The sequence below is a fragment of the Petaurus breviceps genome, unplaced genomic scaffold, assembly GCF_028583685.1.
Source record: "Petaurus breviceps papuanus isolate PSGF00001 unplaced genomic scaffold, PetGlider_PUasm1.0 184, whole genome shotgun sequence".
NCBI lineage: Eukaryota > Metazoa > Chordata > Mammalia > Diprotodontia > Petauridae > Petaurus > Petaurus breviceps.
The window spans coordinates 11,224,505-11,237,176 of record NW_027185793.1 but is presented as its reverse complement, the minus strand read 5'-3'; the positions used below and the strand labels follow the sequence as shown (position 1 = coordinate 11,237,176).

Sequence of the window (12,672 nt, the reverse complement as noted above, 5' to 3'; positions counted from 1 at the left end):
AGATTTTAGTTATAATTTTGGAAATAGGGTATCCAGAGTTCTTTTTTGATTATGATTTTCAGATGTTTGGATAATTCTTAGGTTATTTCTCCTTGACTTGCTTTTCAGGTTAGTTGTTTTTGACCTATTATTCCTTTGAATTTATTCGGCTTCTTTCTGTCCTTTGGTTTTATTTTTTAATGTTTCTTACTGTCTCATCAAATTATTTCCTGTCTGGACCCTTCTGATTTTGGGGGCATTCAGTGAGTTTTTTTGTTTTTTCTTAAAAGGTGTCAATCTCCCTTGCCATTCTTTCATTCTTAGATTTTCCCTTCTGTATCTCTTGTTTCTTTTCTTCCAGGTACTTCTGTGGTCCTGTGACCAGGACATTGTTTTTATCTGATGTTTTACCTGGAGTTATTGTGGGGGTCACTGTCTTCTTTGGGTTTTATCCCCTGGATATCTCTCAAACCAAGGTATTTCCTTATGATATTGGTGTTTTCCTTGGTTTTCTCATCTCATATGCTTCCATATATAGATCGAAGGGGTATACATTTGGGTCAAACCCTGGAATTGTCATATAGTTAGGGCCTGTGTAGTCCTGGGTATAGTGGGATGGACTAGGGAACTCCTTCAGGGACCTTCTCTCTCTGCTGTAGGTTCTGCCTAGGGTCCTCCCATAACCCCCACCCCTACCCTGCCTCGCAGCCCCATGCTACTAAGCTCAAGGGCTATTCCATGCTGGGTTCCTACCACAGGCTTCAGGCACTCTTGGGCCTTTCTCTTGGCAGCTATGCTTGGGCTACTGGTTCCACTGAACCCTATATGGAATTCTTAGAGGCTGCTGTCTATGCTTAGCCTACGGTTCTTTTGGGCTGGGCTCAGGCTTTCTTTGACTTAGGCCTGGAGTGCTGCTATGGACTTGCCCCACAGACCCTGAGGCTTTTTCAAGCTAGACTCTTACATCCATGATCTCTTGGAGAGTGTTTGACCTTTAGCTTCAGTTCTGTTTAGCTTAGTCAGGGAGTGCAGGCTGGACCCCACTGCAGTGTATTAAAGTATGAAAATTGCTCTCCCTAGTGTGACTCCTGAAGCCACACATCTTGGGGAAGACTTGGGCTAGGTTGTGCATCTGAGTAGTCAGTGGTGCTGAATCTGCTTTGAAGCCTCTAGGGGCCTGCTCTTTTTACTCAGTCTGTGACTTTCCGTCCTGAAATCTCTGTAGGATACTGGGGGACTCTCTGTAGATTCTTAGATTGAGAGAATCTAGAAGTGATTTATTTCTAGCTCTTAATAGAATAGTACATTTGTAAGCCCTGATAGAGTGTTTGTGACGAGTCTTGGATCCTCTGTGTCCTATTATGCTTCCATTTTCTCAACTCTATTATCTTATCTTCTGAAGCATTAAATACAGATACAATAAGCATTCATATTGGTCAGTGTTATTTCTTTCTAATTCTATAACACATGGTGATATGTCTTGCAACATAATAGATGTTTAGTAAATACTTGTTCATTAACAGCAGACAGTTGAAATTTCCTCATTGCCCTTCAACTTGTGGTCATCATAACAACCAAATGAGTGTTTATATTTTTTTAAGTAATATAAAACTGAAAATGGTTTCGTGTAAGCACCAAAAAATGAAGGCAGATCCCTTTTATAACCTCATAATCCTGTTCTGATTAGCTCAGCATCTTGTTAAGAGTTTGAGAATCTCTGAAAAGAAATGTTTTCTTTACTTATTGTTTGGCAGGAAGGGGAAGTGTATTTTAGCTCCATGTTTTGTTCTGTGTATTATTGGAGACGATTTAAGTTGAAGGCCTTAACTTTTTATGGGGCAATTGAATTACCTGATCTCGTTGTCACTATGCTTTTAAAGTTTTATTGATTTATATTCCGTTTTCATCACTGTCACTTCCCATTGACTCCTTCCATCTCATAGAACCTTCTCTTGTGATAGGTCAAGAAAAACAGTTGAGCACTTTGGCTCATGCCTGTTTGTATTCCATTCTGGACCTCTCCTGAAAGACCAGACGTGCTCTACCATCAGCCTTCTTAAGTCCTAGTTGGTCAGGTAGTTTTAGTGTTGTTTTTCTTTATTGTTATCATGTAAATTGTTCTTTTGTCTCTGCTTTCTTCCCTCTGTCAGTTCCTATGCATCTTTCTAAGTTTGGCAATGGAATGAAATAGATATATTAACAAGCATTTATGAAGGATCTACTTTATACCAGGATCTGTGCTAACTGCTGGGGATATAAAGGAAAAAACAATAATAATTTGTACCTTCAGGAAACTTCCATTCTTCAGGAGATAACATGAAAAAACAAGATTCATAGAGTAGCTGGAAGGTAAACTTGGACAGGACGGCACTAGCAGGTGGGAGTCCTGGGAAGGGGCTCCTGTGTAAGGTGGGGTTTGAGCCACATTTCAAAGGATGAGATGTGGAGGTGAAGGGAGAGCATTCTAGGCAGGGAGGATAGCCAAGGCAGAAGTACAGGGACAAGTGACAGGAACAGCTCTTCATATTTTATCTTTTTTAGAGCGCAGTAATAGTCTGTTACATTCATACACCATCATTTATTTGTTCAGCCATCCTCTACTTAGGGGGTAGTGACTTTATTTCTATTTATTTATTGCTATAAAGTGTATATGAATTCTGCTACTCTTTTTTGGTGAACTCCTTGGAATGTACCCAGGAGTAAGAGCTTTGGTTCAAAGTGTATATGTAGTTTATTGATTCTTGGTATAATTTCAGATCTTTTTTTTTTTCCAGAAAAATTGAACCAATTCACAGCACCATCAGGAGTGTCGTCCTCTTGCAGACCCTCTAACATTAACAATTATTGTCTTTTGTCATATTTACCAGTAACCAAATCATCTTAATTCCTTAGTTTCCCTTGTGATTCTTGACTGATTATCCCTTCATATGAATTTGTTAGTTTTTTGTCTAGTTCTATAAAATGATCATTTGGAAGTTTGATTATATGGCACTAGACTTTACATTGTTAACTTTTCCTACGTGGGTCCATTTTGTACAAAGAACTCTCCCAGAGTCACAGACTCTACTAGCCTCAATCTTGGCTAATCTTTTTGAGCATATGTCATTGGTAGCTGGGTAAAAGGATAAGAGACCAGAGATGACTCAAGACATCTCACCTCTAGTGAAAAGTATGGGTCTTTCAAATGTGAAGAATGACCTGATTTTTTTTTTTAATTTAGGCAATACTAACCATGGCAACATTTCTCTCTCCTTTTTTTTTCCCTACAAATAGATATTTCCTTTCCAGCAAGTGTGATACAAAATAAATTTGAGAAATCCTTTACTTTATATTTGGAAATAAACATTTATTAGTTCCTCTGATTCTTAATGTTTGTGTTGTCTTCATTACTCCCGTGTTGATTGCCAGCTTTCAATTCTTGGATGACAATATATAAATTTGCAGATGGTTACTAACTGCTATAATATTCTAGGAAGTTTGTTGTAGGGTACATGGTAGTAGTATTTCTGTTTTGCTAGGGAAACAAAGATCTACTTAGAAATGATTCAATATTATGTCAAAAAAGGCTATGGTCTCTTGATATTTTAGTATTCTGTTGCTCATCTGTCTTTGAAGAATTAATTTTGATCATTAGTTCTGCTTTTTAGCATTCAATTGAATAATTTTTTTTCTCATCCAACTTCAATAATATTGATGACTTTACATTTTTCTATGTGCTCATCTTCAAGGTTATGTTGATTATAACTCATATTGAAGACTTAAGTAAAACAATGTAAAGACTGAACTTTCAAAAATTATTGGCACATATGTGTTGCAAGGGGTTAAGAAGGAGTTTATGGGATGAACGTATTAAACGGTTTCTGTAATGGTAGAATACAGATTTTCTTAAAAAAAATTAGGAATAATTTTTTTCTCTGGCACATTTTAAAACTTAGGATAGGTTGATGGTTGTATGCAAAAAATTCTGTAGAATTCTGGTAGTTAAATCTTTATTACTACCAGTCCATCTCCTCAGAAGCATCAAAAAGTGCCAAGCTCCCCCCAAAACCCCCATACAAACCAACACACACACACTTTCAACTGAATCTTTTTCTTTACAGCTGGGTTCAAAGTGCAAACATCTGAAAGATATTCATTTCGGCCAGTGTTACAAGATCTCAGATGAAGGAATGATTGTTATAGCTAAGGGCTGTCTGAAGTTGCAAAAAATATACATGCAGGAAAACAAATTTGTAAGTATATGTACTATATGTATGATTGACAACTATTTTTTACATTATGGTTTTTATAAATTTTTAACTATCTGAGCTCTATTCATAATGTTGCTTATTTTTGTAAATGAGGGAAATACTGTTTAATCAAAACTAAGAATCTTTTCAAATATTGATTTATAAAAGTAAGCATATAATTTAACAGGTGCTCATGTATGGTATTTTAACATTAAGAGATGCATGAGCATCTACTAAAAGGTCATTTTGAAGGCACCTTACTATATAAATTCAGTCTGGGTAGATGTGGTAAATTAAAAAAAAAATCTGAAAATGCAAGCATGTCAATATTTTGCATACCTACTGATTATATGTTGTAGATACGTGGTTCAACAATAAAAATTGTCTGGACTTATTAAAACTTTACGAAAAATATCAGAATTCCTTTTATGGTAAGAAAACTATTATTTAGGATAAAAAGCCTTCATAATTTGTGTTGATTTTAAAGCTTAGAGGAAGCATAATTAGTGTAACTCACTTAAGTTTGATGTTTAGGCTGGGTTCTAGGCTATTTAATATTTTTGGGGAGGAGAAAGGAGTGTTGACAGAATGGAGATTAACAATGTAAAATATTGTCAATGCTATCTTTTAGGTGTACTTAGGTTTGGACCACAAAAGGGCATATTACATTATTAATGGATTCCGAAAGAGTAATATATTTGTGAAGAAAAATAATTGTATAGTTTTAAACTAAATTCCTGGAAGCAAGGCCATTTTTCATAGTTCTAAATGAAAAATTCTAACTTTTAATCAGATATTAAGTCATATTAGGCAAAATTTGACAGCTAAATGTAAATTTTTGAAAAACCTGGAAAGAACGATAAGATTTAGTTTAAAGAGTCATAAATATTTTACCCTTGGGCTATAGGTGAAATTTTGAGCTTCCTCTTCCTGAAGATGATGGAGATTAAAGTAATTCCTCCTTATCCTTTCCTTACTCTCACAGTATGGAATATGGTATATGCTAGTTTTCTTTCAAAATGTGGTGATACAATTACATTAGAATTCTTTTTGAGAAGTAAAAGTTTTAACTTAATTTGATAATTTGGCTATCGTCTTTTGATCATTTTGAAGACATTAAATTTAACTTCTAAAGTTTAAAGTTCTCTTTCGAAGTGTTTTTTATCTTATTATGCTAGTAGAATATATATTTGAATGTTTGATTTTTTATTCTACCACTGACTTTTTTGTCAATTAAAAAAAATTTTTTGTTTTGAATCATTTACTTTATGGAACAACTAGTAACATTTTACTAGAACTTTTTAAATATTAAATTGATTTGATGCTTGGAATTTAGATATTTTAAATTGGTGCCAAATAAAAGTATTATTTTGAAAGGCTACCAGTTGTAATTTATAATAGTGAAAATTAACTGCTCTTTTCTGGTTTGCCTAAATCACTATGTAACATGAGAGAATTTCACTATATTGGTTCAGAAATACTTATATTGCATATTTTAAAATAAAAATTAGCTGAAATTGTTATTTAAAACTATCTAGTAATAATTTTTTAAGTGATATATAGAATAAAAGCAGAATCTGCATTTTCCATAGTTTTGCCTTTAGATGGCAGTATTGTCTTTGAATATTTCAGCAAAATAGCTTTTGTTTCCTTGTTATGTCAATGAAGAAAAGCAGACTTACAGTTTTTAAAGTATTTATGTGTATGCTAAAGTAAGGTATCTATATCCTTCACAAAATTTTATCTGTATTTTTACAACTCAAAACATCATTAGCTGTAATGTAACAAGTTTGTACTTTTTTTTTTTTAACAGTATATATTGTATATGTGTCCAAGGAATCATACTGATTAGAATCACTGATTAAAACAAAGAAGGTGTTAGTAGAGGAGAGAGAAGTCTGTTTTTATGTGAACTGAAATGGTCTCATTGAGGTGGAATGAGAAAAATGATATAAAAATTTCAGGAGTAAACCCTAACAATGATGAGGTAGAATTTGTATCTCTGTAAGAGAAATACTACTTACAGAAAGATAAAATTTACTGCCTCGTGATAGTTTTTGAAAGAGTAGATCATAGCATTTGCTACAAAACTGCTCTACTGAACTTCGTGCTGTAGAAAGATATTTGAAGGATTAAACTATTCTGAAGTATTAATACATTGCATACTTCCCTTACCTCAATAATATTTTGGTCACTTATTTTATACTTTTCATAAAGATATATTTAATCACTTTGGTTACTATTTGTTATTTTAATATTTTGTTTTAAAACTGTTTATAGTAATAGTGTGCTAAAATCTCAGTTAGCCATAACTTTTAAGAAGCCAAATTTAATTTCTTTCCCTCATCTGAAACAATAAGGCCGTTGGAATCAATGATCTCTAAGATTCCTTCCAATCCTAATTAAGTGATTTTATTATTATGTTTAAAAACAACTTGGAGGGGCGGCTAGGTGGCACAGTGAATAGAGCACCAGCCCTGGAGTCAGAAATACCTGAATTCAAATCTGGCCTCAGACACTTAAGACAAAACTAGCTGTGTGACCTTGGGCAAGTCACTTAACCCCAATTGCCTTACCTTCCCCCCTCCAAAAAGGAAAAAGCAAAATCTAAAAAAAAAAAACAAAACCCCAACAAAAACCAACTTGGGGTGCATTCTGTGGTCAGCACAATCTCTTAGCTTTATATATAACTTTAATATCTTGTGAAATTCTAGATTTTCCAAAAAAAGTGAAATGAAGTTCAAAATAGCCTTAAGATGAAATTGCAAAAACAAAAATTGGAGCAAGAAAGACTTTCTGCTTAGTCAAATCATTCATTTAACTGGAACACTGAGCACTCTGGTTCACTAGTGTTTTTATATATAATATAACTTTGTTTTTTTGAATAATGGTGCAGGCTTTTCTTAGAAATTAGGTATATTATGTATATGGACATGTATACTACTGCTATAATAACATCACATTTGATTAGATGCATAGAATTTTATATTCATTGAATTTTATTAGTAAGCAGTTTCAGAGAATTCTTATTTTAAGTATTTAAAATTTTTTTATTCTTTCAGATTTTGAATTTCACGTGTTGTTTTTAGTAAGGCAAATATAAAATGTCTGAAGACTTAGTAGAAGGAATCAGGTAGTTTTTAAAGAAAGTGAGATAAAAGAAATAAGAATGACCTTTGGTGATTAAAATGTTTTTGATTAAGTAACAGTGTTAAATGCTATTCTTTATAATAGCTTTTATTGTTATAGCACTTTAAGGTTTACAGAGTATATCAGTATCATAGAATGAGAGGTCATTTGGTCCAGCTCTCCCTTACTTTACAGATGAGGACACTGAGGCCCAGAAAGATTAAGTATAGTGATTTGCCTAGGGTCACACAGGTAAGAAGTAGGAGTTGGGCTTGAATCCACATCGTTTGACCCAGAGTATAGCCATTTATTATACTACATGCTTCTTCCCATTGTTGTCAGTAATTGATTTAGGATTGTCACCATTTCATGAATAAGGAAACAAGCTCAGAGAAACTGACTTGCCCATGGTCACATAACTGGGAAGAGTTGAAAATATGAGCTTAAGTCTTCTGGCTTAGAGACATTTTTGCACTATGCCAATGCAGCTTGTGGTATAAAGAGTTATTAGATAACTAAGTTGTCTTTAGTACCTTCTTACATTCTGTTCTGAAATATTCTTGGAGTCATTTTGTGTTAATAAGGGTAAATTCTGTTATATGGCATTCTGCTACTTGCAACTCTGTTAATCATAACTAATTAAGCTTCTTTATTCCAGTAATTGAGAATATGCAACATGGCAAAAAGTCTCAGGAGACAGTATCTTAAAGTTCCACAAGATGGTGATGTTTCTTCTTAAAAGTAAAACCAGCTACAGTGCCATGCCTCTGCCTTTTCTTTGTAAAAATTCAGCTTCCTGGTCATTTGAAAACTAATTTCAGTTTTTACTTTTACAAACATATTAAGCTCCTTCTGTATGCAGAACTCCATCCAGGATCTTGGGGATATAAAATGTTTTGATAAGACAACAGTCACTGCTTCCATGAAATGGAAAGACAGGGTTTCAGACTTCATGTATGTGTAATGCCACAGTAGCATTTTAAAGGACTTGTATTATGGAAGCATATTATGACAAGTTTTAAAGGAAAGGCTGCCCACCAACCTCATATTCCAAAGGTGGTATTCAATACAATCATGACTGGTATCTGGGTAAGTTTTGTCAGCTCTTCAGTGCCTGCTAGAGTCACCTTTTGGGAGAGTCAATGACTACTAGCACATTATTTTTTCTCTGCTTGGTAGAGTCAGCATCTGATTAAGCTTTTTCCCCTTCAACTTGTAAATTTTGAAAACTGGTGAGAGTATTTTTGACCTTCTTCTCTGTATTCTTTTTTTTTTTAAATTTTTTTTTCTGAGGAGGGAAGGCAGGGCAGTTGGGGCTAAGTGACTTGCCCAAGGTCACACAGCCAGTAGGTGTCTGAGGTTGGATTTGAACTCAGGTCCTCCTGATTCCAGGGCCAGTGCTCTAATCACTGTGCCACCTAGCTGCCCATCTTCTCTGTATTCTTTAAGGACAAGGGTGTTGGGATATCACTTTAAAAGGTTTCTGATATAGAAGATTTTTTTTCCCCTTTCCTTCTGATAGGATGATCCAAGCCAAAAAGTCCTTTTAAAAATTTAACAGTAAGTCAGTGAAACTTTTTAAAAAGTCAAATATTCACCTGGTAGAAGGAAGTAAGCATTTATATGGTACCTACTATGTGCCAGGCATTGTGCTAAGTGCTTTACAAATATCTCATCATCATCACAATGCAGAGTAGTTATGGTTATGACTCCCATTTTAGAGATGAGGAAACAGGCACAGAGACTTTAACTGACTTGCCCCAGGGTCACAGAGCTGTCTGAGGCTAGATTTTGAATTTGGGTCTTTCTGACTCCAGGCCCTGTACTTTCTCCACTGTATCACCTAACTATTATAGCAATAGGACCTACTTATTTGCATTGAATATTCTTTGGTAGTTGTGACATTCCATAGTGCCATCCTTCAATGTATTACACAATTCTCTAAAGTCTGAATGAATTTCTGTTCAACATGATGTAGGTTAATTGTTGTAGTTCAATTATTTGAAAATCAATACTTCACATGTAGTATATTTTAGTGATACAGTCAAAATATTTGGCTAATCATTTTACTTAATTCATTTACTATAGAGTTTACTGTGTTACTAAGCTACTTTATATTTAGTATAAATGGTAAAATACAAAGCAAACAAGAAATGGCTCAGAGAACAGTCTTACTTTGCTTATAACTTGGATTATGTATTCATGAGTCCTCTTCATACTTTGGCTCTGGTGAGCAGCCTCAGAGAGAGGATCATAGAATGTTAGCACTGTAACCTCATTTATCAGAAATGCTCAGAGCTGTATAGTGATAAGAATGTTATAAAAATAATGTTAATGAGGAGCTGTAATTGACTAGAGGGCTAAATATTTTAAATTATTAATGGAAATATTTGAAGACAGATGTCATTCTCAAAATCTTATTTACTTTTACAAGCATCATACCGCAGGGATAGACAGTCAGCCTTGGTGTCAGTGGCATCTGGGTTCAGGTTCTGCCTTTGACATGTTAGTGGTAGGATCATGGCCAAGTTAGTGTCCTAGGCAAACTTTGTAAAACGGTAACTGCTGATCTGCATTGGTGGAGGGAGATGAATTTAAGTAGTTTAAAATACATCAAGAGATAAGTTTAAGAAGTTTAAAATACATCAAGAGTTATATTGATGAATTGATAAAATCATAAGTCCCCTCTTCCCACTTCCCACTCCATGCAAGCCAGCTTTTGCTAGGGCACTATTTAATTTAATTGTAACCATATTTTTTTTGGCCTGTGCCATGGTAAGTTTGAGAAGCAATATTGTAACTTAAAAGAAGCTGGCAATAGAGTCAGAGGTTTAGAGTTGGAACTTGGAAATCATTTATTTAAACATTTTGTAGCTGATGGAAATCAAGTGACTTAGCTAAAGTTATAGAACTAGTAGAAAATAGTACATAGAACAGATATTTCTGAAACAGCACCTGGAATGTCTTTTTTTTTTCCTGTTAATTTATTTTTATTTTTAAAAAATTAATTAGTTTGCTTTAAGTTTCACATTTTGTCCCCCTCTCTTCCCTCCCCCCCATGGCAGCATACAGTCAAGTATAGGATCTGTAAATACTTTCACATTAGACATTAGTCAGGTTATAAAGACGGATTGTATCAGATGGAATGAAAAATGGTAAAGAGGACATAAAACCAAACAAGAAAAGTAAAAAGATCAAGTATTTTGCTTCCATCTGTATATAAATTCAGTTCTTTCTGGTCTTTCTCTGGATGCATACATTTCTCTCCATCATGAGTCTTTTGGGATTGACTTATATCACTGCATTGCTGAGAAGAGTCCAGTCTATCAGAGTTGGTCATCACACATACATTGTGTCTGTAATTGTGTACAAATTTCTCCTGGTTCTACTCTTGTTACTCAGCATCAGTTCATATAAACCTCTTCAGGCAAATATGAAGACCGTCTGCTCCTCGTTTCTTATAGCACAAATAGTATTCTATAATATGTATATACCACAACTTGTTCAGCCATCCCCCAATTGATGGGCACCCCCTTAATTTCCAATTCTTTGCCACCACAAAAAGAGCTGCTATAAACATTTTTGCACATATGGGTCTTCCTCCCACTTCTATGATCTCCTTGGGATATAACCCTAGGAGTGGTGTTGCTGGGTCAAAGGATATGAAATTATTTATAGCCCTTTGGTCATAATTCCAGATTGCTCTCCAAAAAGGCTGGATCAGTTCACAACTCCACCAGCAATGCATTAGTGTTCCAATTTGCCCACATCCTCTCCAGCATTTGTCATTTTCCTGTTTTGTCATCTTATCCAATCTGACTGGTGAGATGTGGTACCTCAGAGTTGTTTTGATTTGCATTTCTCTAATCAGTAATGATTTAGAGCAGCATATAGATATCTTTACTTTCTTTCTCTGAAAATTGCCTGTTCATATCCTTTGACCATTTGTCATTTGGGGAATGACTTGTATTCTTATAAATTTGACTCACTTCTCTGTATATTTTAGAAATGAGTCCTTTGTCAGAGACATAGGTTGTAAAGATTCTTTCCCAATTTTCCACCTCCCTCTTAATTTTGGTTACATTGGCTTTGTTTGTACAGAAACTTTTCAATTTCATGTAGTCAAAATTATCCATTTTACATTTTATAATGTTCTCTAATTCTTGTTTAGTCATAAAGTCTTTCCCTCTCCACAAATCTGACAGGTAAACTATTCCTTGTTTTTCGAGACTGCTTACAGTATCAACCTTTATACCTAGTTCATGCACCCATTTAGACGTGATTTTGGTATATGGTGTTAGATAATGGTCTATGCCCAGTTTCTGCCATTCTATATTCCAGTTTTCCCATCAGTTTTTGTCAAATAGTAGTTCTTATCCCAAAAACTAGGGTCTTGGGGTTTATCAAACAATAGATTACTATAGTCGTTGACTTCTGAATCTCATGTGCCTAATCTATTCCATTGATCCACTCCTCTATTCCTCAGGCAGTACCACTAGGTTTGATGACTGCTGCTTTATAATACAGATTAAAATCTGGTATAGCTAGTCCACCATCCCTGGCATTTCTTTTCATTAATTTCCTTGATATTCTGGACCGTTTATTCTTCCAAATGAATTTTGTTACTATTTTTTCTAACTCTATAAAGTTTTTTTGGTAAACTGATTGGTATGGCACTACATATATAATTTAATTTAGGTAAAATTGTCACTTTTATTATATTAGCTCGACCCAGCCACAAGCAATTGATATTTTTCCAGTTAGTTAGATCTGACTTTATTTGTGTGAAAAGTGTTTTGTAGTTGTGGTCATATAGGTCCTGGGTTTGTTTTGGCAGGTAGATTCCCAAATATTTTATAATGTCTACAGTAACTTTAAATGGGATTTCTCTTTCTATCTCTTGCTGTTGAATTTCATTGGAAATATACAGAAATGCCGAGGATTTGTTTATTTTATATCCTGCAACTTTGCCAAATTTATTTATTGTCTCAAGTAGTTTTTTACTTGATTCTCTAAGTATATCATCATATCATCTGCAGAGAGTGATAGCTTGGTCTCTTCTTTGCCTGATTTGATTCCTTTGATTTCTTTTCTTCTCTAATTGCTACTGCTAACATTGAATAAGAGGGGTGATAGTGGATACCCTTGTTTCACCCATGATCTTATGGGAAATGCTTCTAGCTTATCCCCATTAACATATAATACTTGCTGAAGGCTTTAAATAGATGCTACCTATTATTTTAAGGAAGGCTCCATTAATTCCTATACTTTCTAGTGTTTTTAATAGGAATGGATGTTGTATTTTGTCAAAAGCCTTTTCTTCATCTATTGAGAT

At 34.4% G+C, this 12,672-nt stretch overlaps 1 protein-coding gene across 2 annotated transcripts in view; it reads left to right on the top strand.

The window, feature by feature from the left end:
• FBXL17 (F-box and leucine rich repeat protein 17) overlaps positions 1-12,672 on the top strand; it is a 572,591-nt gene that overhangs the window by 31,834 nt on the left and 528,085 nt on the right. The window contains exon 4 of one of the 2 annotated variants that reach the window (XM_069088132.1): positions 4,080-4,211. The exons of the other annotated variant lie outside the window; for it this stretch is intronic. Within the exon in view, the coding sequence (XP_068944233.1) occupies positions 4,080-4,211 (132 nt within the window). The remainder of the gene's footprint in view (positions 1-4,079; positions 4,212-12,672) is intronic. 2 annotated transcript variants of the gene reach the window in all.